Source organism: Pagrus pagrus (genome assembly GCF_965226575.1).
Source record: "Pagrus pagrus genome assembly, chromosome: 10".
Taxonomy (NCBI): domain Eukaryota; kingdom Metazoa; phylum Chordata; class Actinopteri; order Spariformes; family Sparidae; genus Pagrus; species Pagrus pagrus.
Window position 1 is genome coordinate 10,029,868 of NC_140194.1, and position 14,910 is coordinate 10,044,777.

Below are 14,910 nucleotides of genomic sequence, written 5' to 3' on the forward strand. Positions count from 1 at the left end.
TAGTGGGCCAATCAATGTGGCTGGCTTTAACTAATGTGGGCATTTGGGACTTCTGATTTCAACACTGACTGGCAAAAATTACTTAAACAAATACGCAATCTTTTGAATTTGAGGAATGTGTTCGTCTCAGAGAAAATATACAATTGTCACCAACCTTCCCAGTATTAACAACTTTAAAATCAAGTAATAGCTCATGACCTGCATGGCAAATGCTTTGGCCGAAAATTGATTTAAGTCCAATTGTAGCTTTATTGTTCTTTCAAGAATCCTAATTTAACAGAAACCTTAAGCCCGAATACCATACATGTTTTCATATTTGACTCTATAGAGCATTCAGTACTGCAACCTTACTGATCACTGTTACTAACAAGACTCAATGTCAGCCAACTGTTGTGTGATTAAATCCGCACTGTATGGTTTTAGATATTTTATGAGGTTTACAGTGTATGGGGGGTCAAATACAGCAAAAAAAAAAAAAGAAGTCTGGAGCAATAATTACATCTAATTACATGTCTTATTACAGTGGTAATGACAACTTATCAGGTCTTTTTTCAGGGCCAAAAGAAAAAACAATGCCTGTGGTGCATGGTCAGGGAAGAGGCCTGCATTTTTAACGAAGTATGTGCAGAAGTGAAACTTGACACTGTAAGTTTGAGATTTATTGTGCACTCATGCACCTCAGAGTTGTCAATCTACTGCAACATTGGAATTGGTGTTTTTTTTTTTTTTGGTTTGTTTGTTTTTACATTACTGTTAAAGTCCACTAAATTCCTTTTGTCAAACTAAGCAATTCAGATAGCTAACTTTATGGTTTTGCCTTGATGTTTTGGTGGTATTTCTACTCTCAGGATTTTTGTTGTAAGAACTCGAGTTTATTTCTACTGTCAGTGAAGAATTTAGGGGGGCAGCCAAAAATGCACTTTTCTGTGTTAAGGGTGACTTGCTTTATCTATTTTATTTGGTTAAGAGCGGTCTTTGACCCGTGATCATTTAGTAGACGATTTTAGAAATGTATTTTACTTATTATCCAAACTGTGAATTTGTGTGAATGTTTCAAAGAGGCAAAATGGTCACATGAATAGGCGTAAATATCGATCACAAGTAGGTAGTTAAGTCATTAAGTTGTTGTTGCTGTTGTGTCTCAAGACATCTCTCATATTTCAAGATTGGCTTCATTTATTCATATTTTGGAGCGGAAGTATTTTCAATGATGTTGTTTTGGTTGCAAACAACATCACTGCCAAATAAGACAGGAACTGATGAGAAAATAATGTACAATCAAAACAAAATGCAGCACATGGCACCAAATATGTAACCTATGGTGAAAACATGGATGATAATAAAATTAATTTGACTGTCTTCATAATGCCCTCAACAGGCCAGGATTAAACTGCATTTCAAAATTGCAACTGTTGAGCCAAAATGGCCAGTAGTTCTTTTACAATGAGCCTTGTGAAATGTCACCAGTGTGCAGGCTTGAATAAACTGAGCAACATGTAATCAAAAAATATGAATGTAATCAAATTTGGGATGTTTTCACAAACAAAACAGTCCAGTATGGCAGTAATCGAAAAATATGTTCTATGCCACCCTCTGTTAGAGGTGGGTGTTTTGGCTATACAAAAATATGACTAATCACAATTATGAGCCACATTCTGAATTGCCATCTTTTTTCTCAGTTTGAAGAATGAAATGCCCTTTAGACTATAGCCTGACATAAATGGCCAATGAATTTCTCCATTTGCCCTTTTGAAACATAACTTTGCATTCAAGATATTTCTATCATGGCACAAATTCCTCATCCTCCATGTTGTTTAATACATCATCGCAGGAAGAGCCAAGTGACGTAGTTCGTCTAAATCAGCACTGCCCTCTAGTTGGCTACATCACTCTAGTAGCTTGTTCATGCAAAGCAGATCTGCTCATAGATGGTTATTTAAAGTTTGTACACATAAGAGGACATTCGATACCGCAATCTCATCGATTCACCTGAGAAGTAGACTGTTGACGCCTTGAAGATCAATTGGAATCTAAAATCTACTACCACCCATTCCTAACCCAGGGTCGAAATGTTAAACATTATCCGCCCCTGATTAGTTTCACTACAAGTCTTGATAGAGCTTTTTATTTTGAGTATGACTCTTAAAGGGAGACGCAACATCCTAACCGCTCAAGAATTCTATTGCTTAAAGCTGCGATGAATGTTAAAACCGCAGCAACTGAAGGATGATCTAGAAGAATCGCGACCCCACCAAATGTACTTCTTGCATTGGCGCCACAGTTGTTGTTGAATGGCAGCTACATGCAAGTAGGTGTCAATTAATATGACTAATATGGGTGTGATGTGATATTCAGTTGTATTTTTGTTTACCAGGGTTCAACGTTAATGTTTTTTTCCGCACTTCTTTTGGCATGTTGGTCAGAAATCAACTTGCCCAAAGTCAATTTTAACTTGTCCCAATATCTTTTAAGGGTGTAGCAAATAACCACAAAACCTTAAGTTAATTGCTATGTTACATCTTATGCACTTTGCTCAACAGCCTGCGGCAAACCGTGTCACATGGTTGGAGTTTTGCCCACATCCACTAACCCCACCCAAATGAACTCCAAGTAACCCCCACCATTTACCCACGACTGACCAATCTGTACTGTACACGTGCAACTCTCAACAGAGATAAGAGAGAAGCAAGATGACTCCCTCCTTAGCTACTTCCATTATCAGCTCCGAAAAAAACGATGTGTTTAATTATTTTTTTTCCGACCTGCCCAATCGGGCACATCCTATAATATAAATTAATTTTTCACCAGTATGTTTAACTGTGAAACTATTTTAGTGATACGTTGGAACCACTAAATGGTCAAAACACTCTAAAATGTATACACAGTGTAATATATTTCGGTAGGTATTCAATGCTAACTGAAATATCTCTTCGGGGAAATTTGATTACTTTTACGTATCTTTAATTGATGTGCATGTCCTCGCCACATCATACACTAGGTGGCGTAACTTTTCTAAGATTGAACATGATTGTTATTGCCTTCAGTCAAAACTGGGACAATGCTACTATAAAAATAGAAGCTACATATGAAATTATGCTTAGCGCTATTTCTTAGCAATGACGTACACATAAATATACTTTATTTACGCTGCTGTTCGCTTAGTTATGTTTAAGGTCATTAAAAAAGTTAATTTGATTTAACGCATTTGAAGAGTTAAGTGCAGAGAAGTTTTCTAATGATAATTTGTCTATCTTAAAAATTATACTTACAATTCCCCATTGCTGCGAGGGTCACTCGAATCCTTCGACTTCATGGTGGCTACATGTTAACCCTTAAAAAAAGACAAAATAAGAGTCAGAGACGAAATGTGACAATAGCACACCCTACTGGTTATATGCATGTAGCAGGGAAGACAAAGAAGCTAGTAGGACTGCAAAAAAACATTTAAATGCCTGAAACGGTTAAAAACACATACCATTTAGCGCGAGTCACATGATGTCCTTTCTTCGTCCACGCACTTTGTGAAACATCAAGGGAATACCTGCAAAACACAAAACATGATTTTTGTTCATTTTTGTAGTTGTAATGTGTGACTTATGTTTGCATAAAACCAGACATAAATAGACTATTTGTGTTTTAAGATATTTTAAAGATAATTTTCGGGATGGTTTCAGAGCTCATTAACATATTAAGAAAATCATAAATAAGTTGTTGCACATTTAGTTGCCGGATATGCTTCTTCTTAGCGTGTCTTGGTGGATCAAAATGCAACTAAATTTGTCTTCGACAGTAATGTCCCATTGAGAATAGCTTTCAGGGGACATTTTGTTTCGTGCAGGGTGGTACTAATCCTTTGGATTTACCATATAGTTTAACATGCATAAATACGTATTATAAAAGACAGTATATTATCTATTTATAATGTGTGGTATTTGCCTTCATATGTGGGTAAACCAACAACCTTGTCCATGAGACCGTAATATTGAGATGAATTTATTTCTTTATTTAATTTTAATGCAGTATTTTGAGTTTTCTTAAATTCACATACTTGTAGTGAAGCTTTCTAACATAAAAATCTTTCTTAACGTGTCTCACAGGTGTAATGTAAGATGGAAAAACAAAATAAATGTATATATTTAGATTACTTCTCCATTCAGTACCTCAAAGGGTTAAAAGCCAACACCCTATTTTTTATTTCGAAGTATATCTAAGCTTTTAAAACATATAGAAGCTGTAATTGGCAAACAAATCCAAGTATTGTGTTTGAAGAGTGTCTACAATCGAAGAATTGTTTTCAATAGTCACATTTAGAGCATTTTGACAACTTGTCCCAATTTATTTCAACTATGTTTCAAATAAAAAGAATTAAGCATCTCACACTTTCTTAAATCTTGTTATAAACTACATGTGTGCAGCCTTGTGGTCAGATACTGTGAAAAACTGTCGATTTTTAAGTGCATTTTTGATTTATAATTCGGAGAAAAACCTCAAAAAAACAAGTATACTGAAAATAAACAAAATTCTGCTTAAGATTGATGAGTTGATGTCATTCAGTCACAGTACAACATTCAAAAAACGAAACATCTGCCTAATTTTGTTGTTTTTGTCGAGCAAATACGAACAAGGGCATTTGCCCTTTCAAGGACAAAGCAAATTTTAAATGCGTAGGTTGAAAAAACTCCAAACAGGTCGAGAACAAATGTGCTTGTCCAAATATCAACAAAGTTAACTCGAAAAAGGGCTACAAAACATGCAAAATCCACCAACTACAACACCATTTTGTGCAATTTACAGTCTCTACGTCGTTATCTTTATTCTTCGCTGACAACACACCATGGCCATTTTTACAACACTGCGTCTAACTGTCGTTCTATCCACCATATTGCCAGACACCCCCGACCCGTATTTTACAGCTATTAATGTTGGATTACTCGTAATTTCTTACCCATTTTCCAGGCCGTGTCTATCCGCCGTCATCTGCCCGGGTCAGTGTCGCTTTTTGGGGCGATTTTCGTCGTTTTGGTGGGTCTTTTGGCCGCATCGTTCCGCCCTTCCTCTTCTCCGCTCTCGACGCCTCGCTCCTCTGTTGTGTGTGTCCTCCTCTCTGCCTCTGCCTGAGCTGATATCCTTCAGCGGCTCTGCCCACTTTCCTCTCAACGTAAGCCAAACTCCACTTCCTCTCTCCAGCCCCGTCCAAGCTAACGTTAGCAGCCCACTGAGCCTGAAGCGTATATTATTTTTTTTTTTTTTATTAGCAAAACTAAAAACGTATTTGTTTTTTTTAAGTGGCGTCAACAAAACAAACTTAGTGTTGTTTATGTGATAAATAGGAATAGCTACGCACACAGGCACGTCGGGAGTAAACCAAGCAAATCAAGCTAGCTAGAAGTTGGGAACTTTTTAATGGTAACACAGGTGTGACCTAATTTACTGGTATGTAATTGAATGATTTAAAGAATATTTAAATCTAATCTTATAAAAACAGTGATACTCTGTGTCACAGGAGTGGTATAGTCTACTACTGTCAATATGTAGATGGGTTTATATGTCTGCTAATGGGAAGAAAAAACACATTTCCTCCTGTTATCCAGTTTGTCTGCTTCCATATAGGAACACAGATCAAAACACAAGTATGTATAGTTGTTGTGATATCACACAGTAGTGTTTACATCAGTAAACACAGGCCTTCTTTAAACCTTTTTCCTTTAGGGGAAATGTAGTCTACTGTGTGTGCAGGGCTGCTAATAAATGATCAATAACACATTTATTCCCTGGTTTGTGTACAACAAAGTTCAGACATTTGACTTATCTCCTGGTATTAATGCCTGATTGCCACCATTTCATAATGATAAAGGAAACATTGAGGTGTTTTCATAATACAAACACATATATATATAAAAAACTATTCAGAAATTGAGGATTGAAAGGCTCCACATAATATGTGTAACTGAAGCTTGAGAGAAGCGAGCCCTGCCTGTGGCAAAACAGCAAAAAATCAATTATATTATCTATTTTAGCTGAGGAAATTTTGAAGAAACAAAATTAGAAACTCCAATGGGGGCAACCACACTTGGAAAACTTTGGCCCGCTCAGTCAGTGCAGCCTTCATTGGACAGTCTGTGGAGTCTGAGGTATGCACTCCACCCCCATCACTAACCAATGAGGTGTTTCAGACCACAGCGCATGCTCTGTGCAGGGGAAGATTTCTTTAAAAAGATCCTCAGCCTAGCAACAAGAGGGCCCTGCAAGTGTATTACAAATCCAGATGCTACAAGTGAAGGGAACACAGCCTTATATTGACTGACTGGTTGGATGGGTTTGAATAGGGGAGTGTTTACCGACCAAAAATTTGTTTGCAGTTGTCGTTGTCATTTGTGCTGCGGTCTAAAACTGTGCTTTAAGAGATTGAGAATTGGAAATGTACCACAAAGCTGAGTTAAGAGCACCTATTTGGTTTCAGTTAAGCCTGCTAAATTTGCTGAGAAGACGGAATAAACAAAGAGGAAAGAACAATAAAAAGTAAATACATGCTTGGTGCCATACTTGATACAAAGAAACATCTTGGTTGCCATTTTATAAATAGGTAAAGACTTAAGTCAGTGGTAAGCAGGGACATTCACATTAATATGGTACCAATTACTATGACATATAATGTGTTTATTTGTTTATTTAAAGGATCCCTATTAGCTGATACCATCAGCTAATCTTCTTAGGGTCAGCTCTTGGCATACAACACATATCACACACGATGAACACTAGTTGTATTCATTTAAATAAAATTACATTCATATATATAGATATAAAAAGCCAAACTTGCATTAATATAGAAAAAAAATGCATTCATATACAGTTAAAAGCCAGTCAAGCTAGAATACTAAGCACATTTACTATAAGACCTGTCTATTTCTCAGAATGGGAAGCCAGTGTTGCAGCCATGAAAGCAACAGCAGTGTTGCAGAAGGGTGTGCTGTAACACATTGCAAAACTGCACCGACAACAGGCCGGATTGCACTCATGGGTGTGTTATTTCAGATGAAAGCACGCACACCAAACCTCCTCTTACATTGCAAAACACCACTGATGATTAACATAACATACATAGTAGTCACGTAGCTCAACAAACAGCTTTTAAACCTGAGTTTAGCCAGTTCCAAAACCAACACCGTGACTGTGTTTTCAGCCTATACTGCAGTCTTAATTCAGTGCTTTGTGAGAACAACTATTTGTGTTTAATAGAAGCTAAACTGAAACTGAAGCACTCAAACCAAACCGGATTGTAACCCAGTTTAAGCAGTGTAACACGATCCCTGCAGTCACCCTCTGAGCTCTGAGCTGCTTCTCTGAGCAAAGTTCAGGATGTTTTCTCAGAATGTGAAACCTCTCTTCAGCTTGAGATTTATATCGCCTTGCGGCAAATGAATCATGCTTCACGGAGCAAAGTATTCTCAATGAGCAATAAATCTCCATGCAAAATCAAGATATAGCAATATATGGTTTTGTGTGCATGTTAGTTTACACTGCATTCCTCAATTCATATGCATTATATCTCATTTTATGAGAAAGAAATTGCAGCCAGCGTATGTTTCATAAACTGAGTTCTGCTACAAATCAGTCTCTTCTGAATTTTGACCTATGCGTTGAAGGAAAAATGCAGTCATCCTGTTGTTATTTTGTGCTGCCATCTGCTGGGCTTTGATCAAATTAAATAGCAGCAGAGGGCCCTCGCTCCCAGGAGTAGGTGTTCAGAAAATAAGACACATCAAACCAGACGAAGCTAAACTGGCTGTTGTGTTGTTGTTTTCAGATAAAGCAAGTCCTCTCAGGTTTGCACACTGTGTAGAAATTAGTCTGATGAATAAGTCTGATGTATGTCTGAAGCATTTCTAACCACAAGCCTTCAGAGGGATTTTTTTGTTGTGCCAAATCTAAGTGGTGATCTACTTTTTTAATCAGGATTACGCATATTACACGCCCAAAGTGTAGTGAAAACATAAATGGAGATAATTTGTGTCTGCCTGTGTGTCTGAGTGAGAAAGACAAGGAAAGACATTGACTGTGTGTGTATAGATTTTGTCGAATCAATTAGTTATCACCGCCACGGATCAGTAGGATGCTTTTCACCATCTTGTCTGTCAAGATTTTCTTGGAATCTGTGGTCATGACCTGCAGTCTGCTGCCCTTGGAAAATTGGGTTTGCTATGTCCTATTGGTAAACAGAGAAATGCTGCCTTCAGATGCTGTAGGAAATTTTCCATATACCACATTACACCATTAACCCTATTTTTTTAAATAAATATTTGTTTGAATGTAGAATATAAACACCTGAAATATACATTTTCTCTCTTTTGCTGCACATTTTTCAAAGATAATAGTCTGATATCTAAGAATACCAAATTGTAAAACAATTGACTGGAAGAGGAACAATGCAGTGACGTGCATGATATATGAATATACTAACACCAGCTGAAGGCAAAGTCATGTCTTCTGTGTTGCTGTATTGTGGAGCCTTTAAAGAGCCACTTGCAGGTTACATTTTTTGTGAACTCTTTTAGTTAACATTGTCTGAAAATGTCCATTTCAAAAAGTGACCTGAGAATGCGTTTAAATTCTGGAGGCACACACACGTTGGCCATACGTGTGTTCAAAACTAATTGAAATTTTTAGACTCTCTATGTTTAAATTAGATTCTTTTTTAGTAAAAAATATAATTGATAATAAAGAAAAAACAAGTAAATAAAGAAACTTTTTTCACCAGATTTGTCACGGGTGTCCTGTGTGTTGAAAAGTGGTTGGGACATAAGGACTTAGATGAAAAAAAAAAAAATAAATTTAAATGTTTTTTAACATATACAGTTACTGGCAATTAGCGGATTGCATGAGGTCATAGTAGATAATTATAGTCATTGAAAAATTGCATAATGGAGCATCAAATTTCATTCTATCTCATTTGTAAGGTAACATTTCTTGGCGCAAGCTATTTTTAGCACATTTTAAACTATTTCTTCTTTTAAAAAGTGATGGGGACAAAAAGTGTAAACGACACCTATGACAATTATATTCAGGCAGTCTGGAAAAGGTGTGTGTCATTTATAATACAAAATATGCTTGAACACATGCAAAAATATTTTTTTTAAATAAATTAATAATAATGATAACAGCATATAATACTGTTATTCATACCTTTATAAGTAAATATATGATATTTTTAAATCCTATACCAGATACCAGGAATGAAGGACTCCAAATCTTGGCTTCGGTCCTGACTATAACCTCATTATACTAGCACATGAACAGGTATTATTCTTATTTATTAGTATTTATGTGTTGCCATGTCTTCCATCTGAAACTGCCCACATCCTTTCCTCTGGTGACATCAGGTGTGTAGGTGTTCGGGAAGTACGAGGGCTCCCTGAAGGCAGCACCAGCCCACATAATGCTCCTCTTCAGCACTGGGAGCAGCGGGCCAGCCTGCAGAGCTCTTCCGGAGGCGGATAATCCCCATCTCTCTACACGAAGTCCTAATGCAATCAGGAAGGGATTGCCATAACTCACCTCCAGGGAAACACGTTTTGGAGGCAAATTGCAAAGTGACGACCCCCAGAAGTCCAGTGTGAGGAGAAGAGGGGGAAGACGGAGCACAGAGATGGATATTTGCGTCTCACATTTTCTTCATTGTGTTCACAGCAGAGCCTGACACTGATAAAGCCGATCCTCTCTGTATAATGTGACAGCTGCTGTCGCATTTTTCACCCAGTTTTGCAGGAAGAGAAACTACTGAAGGAACAAAAACCTCTGCTTACATTTTTCCTCACATCAGCAGCCATGGCGACCTACAGTCTGGTTTTAACTTTCCTTATTGCGGCTTTTTGGCGGGTCAGCTGCGAACCACAAACTCTGCCTTCACCCGCGACGCAGTTAAATTCAACATCATCATCATCATCATCCATCATCAGCAGCGAGGATGGACTGACGAGTAATGTGACAGATGCCGCCGTGGGATCCCGGATTTCATCTCTCATGACGCATCTGCCAACTCTGAAAAACATTGTTATTTTCATCTGCGTGTTAACAGCTGCTCTCATCACAGTCCTGGTCATCAAAGTGATCAGGTAAGGCAGGTTGATGCGTGAGCTGGTTTTCTTTTACTGTACTGGTCTGTCGTGATGCGTTTAAATGTCAGCAGTCTTTCCTGGTTGAATGAATCGATTAGGAGCATGTGGTTTCCTGGAGGAAAGAAAAGGTCTGGGGCCTATTAATAATAAGGCTCCTAGAGGGAGTTGAGTAAGCAGCCTGCTGTATGTAGTCTATCTTATGTGTTTGTGACAATCAGGTTAATTTAATAGATGATGTATACTGTGGAGTTTATCACCAGCATCTCTGCATTTTATCTCAGAAGTCATATTTTATAGCAGGGCTGCAGATCATGACACATTTATTGATGAATAATCGGTCAATGAATCATTTTGTCTGCAAAATATCACGAAAAGTGTGAAAATGTGTCCGTCACAAGTTCCCAGAGCCCACAGTGACACGAAACCAGGGGAAAAAAACAGGTGTAATCACACAATTATGTTTGTCCTTTTCAGAGTTGATTTCATCAGCGTAAAAACATTAGGCGGTCATGACTCTACTTACAGCCAGTTTGAGCATTAATATGATTGCAAAAACCTCAGATTTGTTACCAGTCTGATCCTCACCATCTGGAGGAACTAAAAATGGCTTCACAGCTGATGTTGTGGTGTAGCCAGTCAGCCCTTAAATGATTTGATTCTGTTTGTTGTGTCGTCTCATGTCTGGCACCGGTTCCCTTTTTTCCCCACAGATCTGGCAGACGGATCAGGAAAACACGTAAATATGACATCATAACGACACCTGCGGAGCGCGTGGAGATGGCCCCTCTTAATGAGGAGAACGATGAAGACGATGACTCAACCCTCTTTGATGTCAAATACAGGTTTGTTCTCTTTTAATTACTTTAAGCGGTGGGAGGTTCATGCAGCAGATGTTCATGGTGTTTTGAAGCCAAATCAAACTTTTTCTTTTTCTTTTGTTTCCGCTGGCCAAGTGAGAACAACTGTGGGCTCAGTCCCATTGAAAAAGTTCTGCACATATCAGAGAAGTTAGGTGTATAACTCCTTAAATGGTTACAGTGCAGCTACTGACCACAGTAAAGCATGATAAGGGTATTATGGCCTTTTATTGCGACAGGAATCTATCAGCGCAGTATACGACTTTGAGAAATTTAGTCTTTCTTTGTCAGAGTTTGACTTTATCAAACAGATTTAAAGAAATCTAAACCCTTTTTAGTGTTTTTGTACTTTAAATGACCTGATTTTGCTGCTCTTACAGTTTGTAACTTATCTTACTTGTCACTATTGTAGTCATTAACCGTTTAACCTTCATTTCCCTATAAGTAAATCACCTTGTGAGTCTGTTTTGACTATCTATCTTTGCAGGGAGGCATCAGCTAGCTTGTGCTTATATGTAGGAATTGTCCACCTGTCAAATCTATACTCAAAACCAATAGGGGGGAAGCATATCACCAGAGTAAATGCTGTCCTTAGCTAGTTAGCTCAGTTAGCCGTGGCGGCTCCGGCTGGTATCTCGGGGACCAGCCGTGTGTTGGTGTGTACACCACTAGTACTGGAACAAGCTGCGGCTAGCTGGTTAGCATTCTACCTTAAGCAGACACAGACAATTATTTTATTAAAATGTTTTATTTTTTAAATTTTATCTGTTATGTTTTCAAGGTATGCTTGATTCAGATATATTCCTTTGATAAATGCTTGATTTTTCAACACAGTCTGGTGTTGTATCTACACAATCATTCACAGAAACCGAAACTCTACTGTATATAAAGGAATTCTGTAAATGTACTTTTCGCAGTTGCATTTTTCACAGTTGAGCTGATAAAGGCTTCAAGAGTCTTGAAAGTGCTTGAAAAGTGCTGATATTTTACTAAGCTGAATGAACCCTGAATGAGACGCAGTACAAAAGCACACAGACATAACAGGAATAACTATGTGAAAGTGTGCATTATAACAGGTATTTGCACTTCTTGCTCTGCCTGAAGAAACACGCTACTTTAGAGAAACGCTTTCAGCTCTGGCAGCGCCGACATTAGGTTTCACCCTTCCGTCCTTTCTATTGTTCTTTAACATACAACCACTTCCTCAAAGGAAGGCATGACGCCCTGTTTACCTGACATTCTGGACTTCCAAGTAAGACAGGACTCAGCAGCAGGGGAACATATTTCCTTGTTGCCGTGTGGACAGTAGCACCGCATGAAATTCAATGAAGTAACCGTGTTTTTTCCCCTTTTTTCCAGGTGAATCCCAGCATGGACATCAGTATTTGAGAACTCCTGTTTTGCCCCCGAGACAACTCAAGTGATTATTTTTTTGTGTCGCCAAGTCTGACCAAAATCAGCAACTTCACACGCAGCTTGTGCATGGCTTTTTATCTGTGTTTGAAGGACTGGAGCCGCATAGATATCATTGTTTTGCTGATTTACTGATCATGTGGCCCAAAATAACCTGCCCGACTCTTCCTCATATTGAATCAGGATGCTTCATGCTGTGACCTTTCCTCCGAAGTCGTTCAGTAATCAGGCTGTTAGGGACTTGTCTTCATAACAACTCATGTTTTGTTTTGTTTTTTTTACACTTTGTGACCATTTTTGTTATTTACACTTAGTTTTTACACTTGAGCGACGATATGTTGGGCTGGGGAGTTCATAGTAGGAGGAGAAAATGCCTACTCTGTCCGTATTTAAATGCAGGATTAATCACTCGTGATTGGAGTGAATATGTAATCTTTAAATAAATACTGGCTGGCCACTAAAGACCATCATCTAACGCATAAAATGTTAACAAATATTGTGCAGAGAATACTTTATTCAGATGTAAAATGTGCACAATCTGAAGGATCTATCTATAATATACAGTAATTGATATTTTTAACTAAACTTTCATACCAAATATATTTCTATCTACTAACCACTTTATTGTGCATATATACTGAAGGCTTTCTGTCCTCATGTATGGAGTAAGCGTATATTTTTTTACCGTGTGTTGTTTTAGACAGTCCTATTTTGCTGCTATCTCAGCTGAAGATTTACGTTTTCAAAGGTTCATATTGATGAAAAGCTCAAAGAATATTGTCAGGACGTATTTGTGAGGTGTTTGTGGAATATGTCCGTTTGCTCTGAATGTGAATGCTGTAATCTGTTGTGATCAGGTGTGTTCAATCATGTGGCGACTGCATTTAATCAAGTAACCACTGAAGGATGTTTAAACAGTGATTTAGTTACAGTAGTCGACATGAACCCAGTGTCTTATTTTCTAAATGAAAACAATGTTATGTCACATTTTTATGGCCATTTTTCCCAAACAGTTGCTTCTCTGTTCCACAGATTCTGCTAGAAAGAGATCAGTTACATAATTTATGCCCTCCTCATCTAATATGATTTTCCTGGGCACTCAATTAATTAAATTTTGGTATTTTGAGTGCAGGGTTAGCGTGCAAACCAGAACCAAACCGAAGTCCAGTGTATTGTTCGTTAAGTAAAGTCATTACTGGCTTTGACTTTTGATGGAAATGTTTTGAAATTTGAGTTTAAAGGGGCCCAATTTAGTTTTGGAAAAGAAAACGAGCTGTTGTGTTTGAAGCTGGAAAGGTGGCAGGGTCCGCCACATATAAACAAAGTAAAACAGTGTAAAAACTGTGTTGTCCTGTTAGGCCCGTTTATGAAAACGATGACAGTTTGTTTAGGCATAAAAATCAGTCAATGAAGATCGTTCCCCTCTGATTTCTAACTTTCTCCCAAAACTACATAGTGCACCTTTTTAAAATGGAGGTTTTACCTGATACTACATCCTCTCATGACTCGGCCCATTAGATCTTAAGTGAAAGTCCTAAATTACTAATACAAAAGTCGATTTAAAGTAAATGAAAGAAAAGGCTTTCAAACCTTCCTCGTCTCCGTCCTCACTCTAAATGTAATCAGAGTAACATTTCAACAATGCAGAGTAAACCTAGATTAGTTTTCTGCACCAGATGTGAGTGTCGTAGGTGACCTTCTGTTTTAATCCAGACTGATATTTGATAGTGCACCACGGCCTGCAGGTGCAGCTGTCTGCAAATGACCTCCAGCCAAACAGAAAAAAGAAAAAGAAGAATCTGCACGGTTCAATCTTGTACAACCTATTCCTCATTTTCTTTCCAGGAGAAAGAACATTGTGTATTTTTCTTTGTTGTTGCCATTCACAGGGGACTGGGTACATTTGTCGTCACTGTTAGATCTACAAGTGGTATGTGGGAGTGTGTGTGAATGTGTTGAATCAAACTTTCAGCCATGTTTTTGATTGCTGGCTGCAGACTTTGTGACCTCTGTTCCTGTCAGTGTTTTGTCATGTTCCACTGATTGTACAGATCCATTTTTGTGCCTCCGCACAAGTATTTTGACCCGTGTACAGTTAACTTCTTTCATCCTGGCAAACGTCTTGTTTTATCTTTAGTCGTGCGTGAAATTGTGGAAAAAGCCTGCTCATTTACAGACGCTAATGCTGGACTTTTATTAGATTTCACCGAATCATCCGCTGCAGAAAGTTCCTCTTGTAAAATGAATCAAAGTCATTGTGGTAGCTATTCGAGGACTAGTTAATCACCCCTGTCCCACATTTAAACCAGAAAAAGTTCAATGTTCACACTGTTTTTTGGAAGTTTATTGAAAACAAGTCCCCGCTTGGTTTTTGACACAGAGATGTTATGTGTACCCACAGCTGTTTCCTCAGTTTCCATGTTCTTTGAAAAACACTACTGAAATAAAATTGCTTCCTTTGAAGTGTTAACTCGTTTTTAAGGGAGAGGCTGGAAGTGTTATTTTTTCCATTCTGGTCTTTTGTGTAT

At 38.0% G+C, this 14,910-nt stretch overlaps 2 protein-coding genes across 4 annotated transcripts in view; one reads left to right on the forward strand and one right to left on the reverse strand.

The window, feature by feature from the left end:
* The window catches only part of chd2 (chromodomain helicase DNA binding protein 2), a 27,430-nt gene extending 22,346 nt beyond the window's left edge, over positions 1–5,084 (reverse strand). For all 3 annotated transcript variants that reach the window (XM_084364022.1, XM_084364024.1, XM_084364023.1), the window contains exons 1-3: positions 4,946–5,084; positions 3,476–3,541; positions 3,270–3,331 (exon numbers count right to left, since the gene is read on the reverse strand). The gene's annotated coding sequence lies outside the window, so the exon portion shown is untranslated. The remainder of the gene's footprint in view (positions 1–3,269; positions 3,332–3,475; positions 3,542–4,945) is intronic.
* On the forward strand, positions 5,074–14,863 carry fam174b (family with sequence similarity 174 member B). Its single transcript, XM_084364026.1, has 4 exons — positions 5,074–5,158; positions 9,378–10,109; positions 10,823–10,954; positions 12,329–14,863. The coding sequence occupies exons 2-4, from the start codon at positions 9,823–9,825 to the stop codon at positions 12,330–12,332; spliced, it is 423 nt and encodes a 140-aa protein (XP_084220152.1). The 5' UTR covers positions 5,074–5,158; positions 9,378–9,822; the 3' UTR covers positions 12,333–14,863.
* The last annotated feature ends 47 nt before the right edge of the window (positions 14,864–14,910 follow it).

Bases quoted from the DNA above. Each gene is read 5' to 3' on its own strand.
- fam174b (XM_084364026.1), top strand. From the start codon at position 9,823: ATGGCGACCTACAGTCTGGTTTTAACTTTCCTTATTGCGGCTTTTTGG. The intron at 10,110-10,822 runs GTAAGGCAGGTT...TTTTCCCCACAG, and splicing joins CTGGTCATCAAAGTGATCAG to ATCTGGCAGACGGATCAGGA.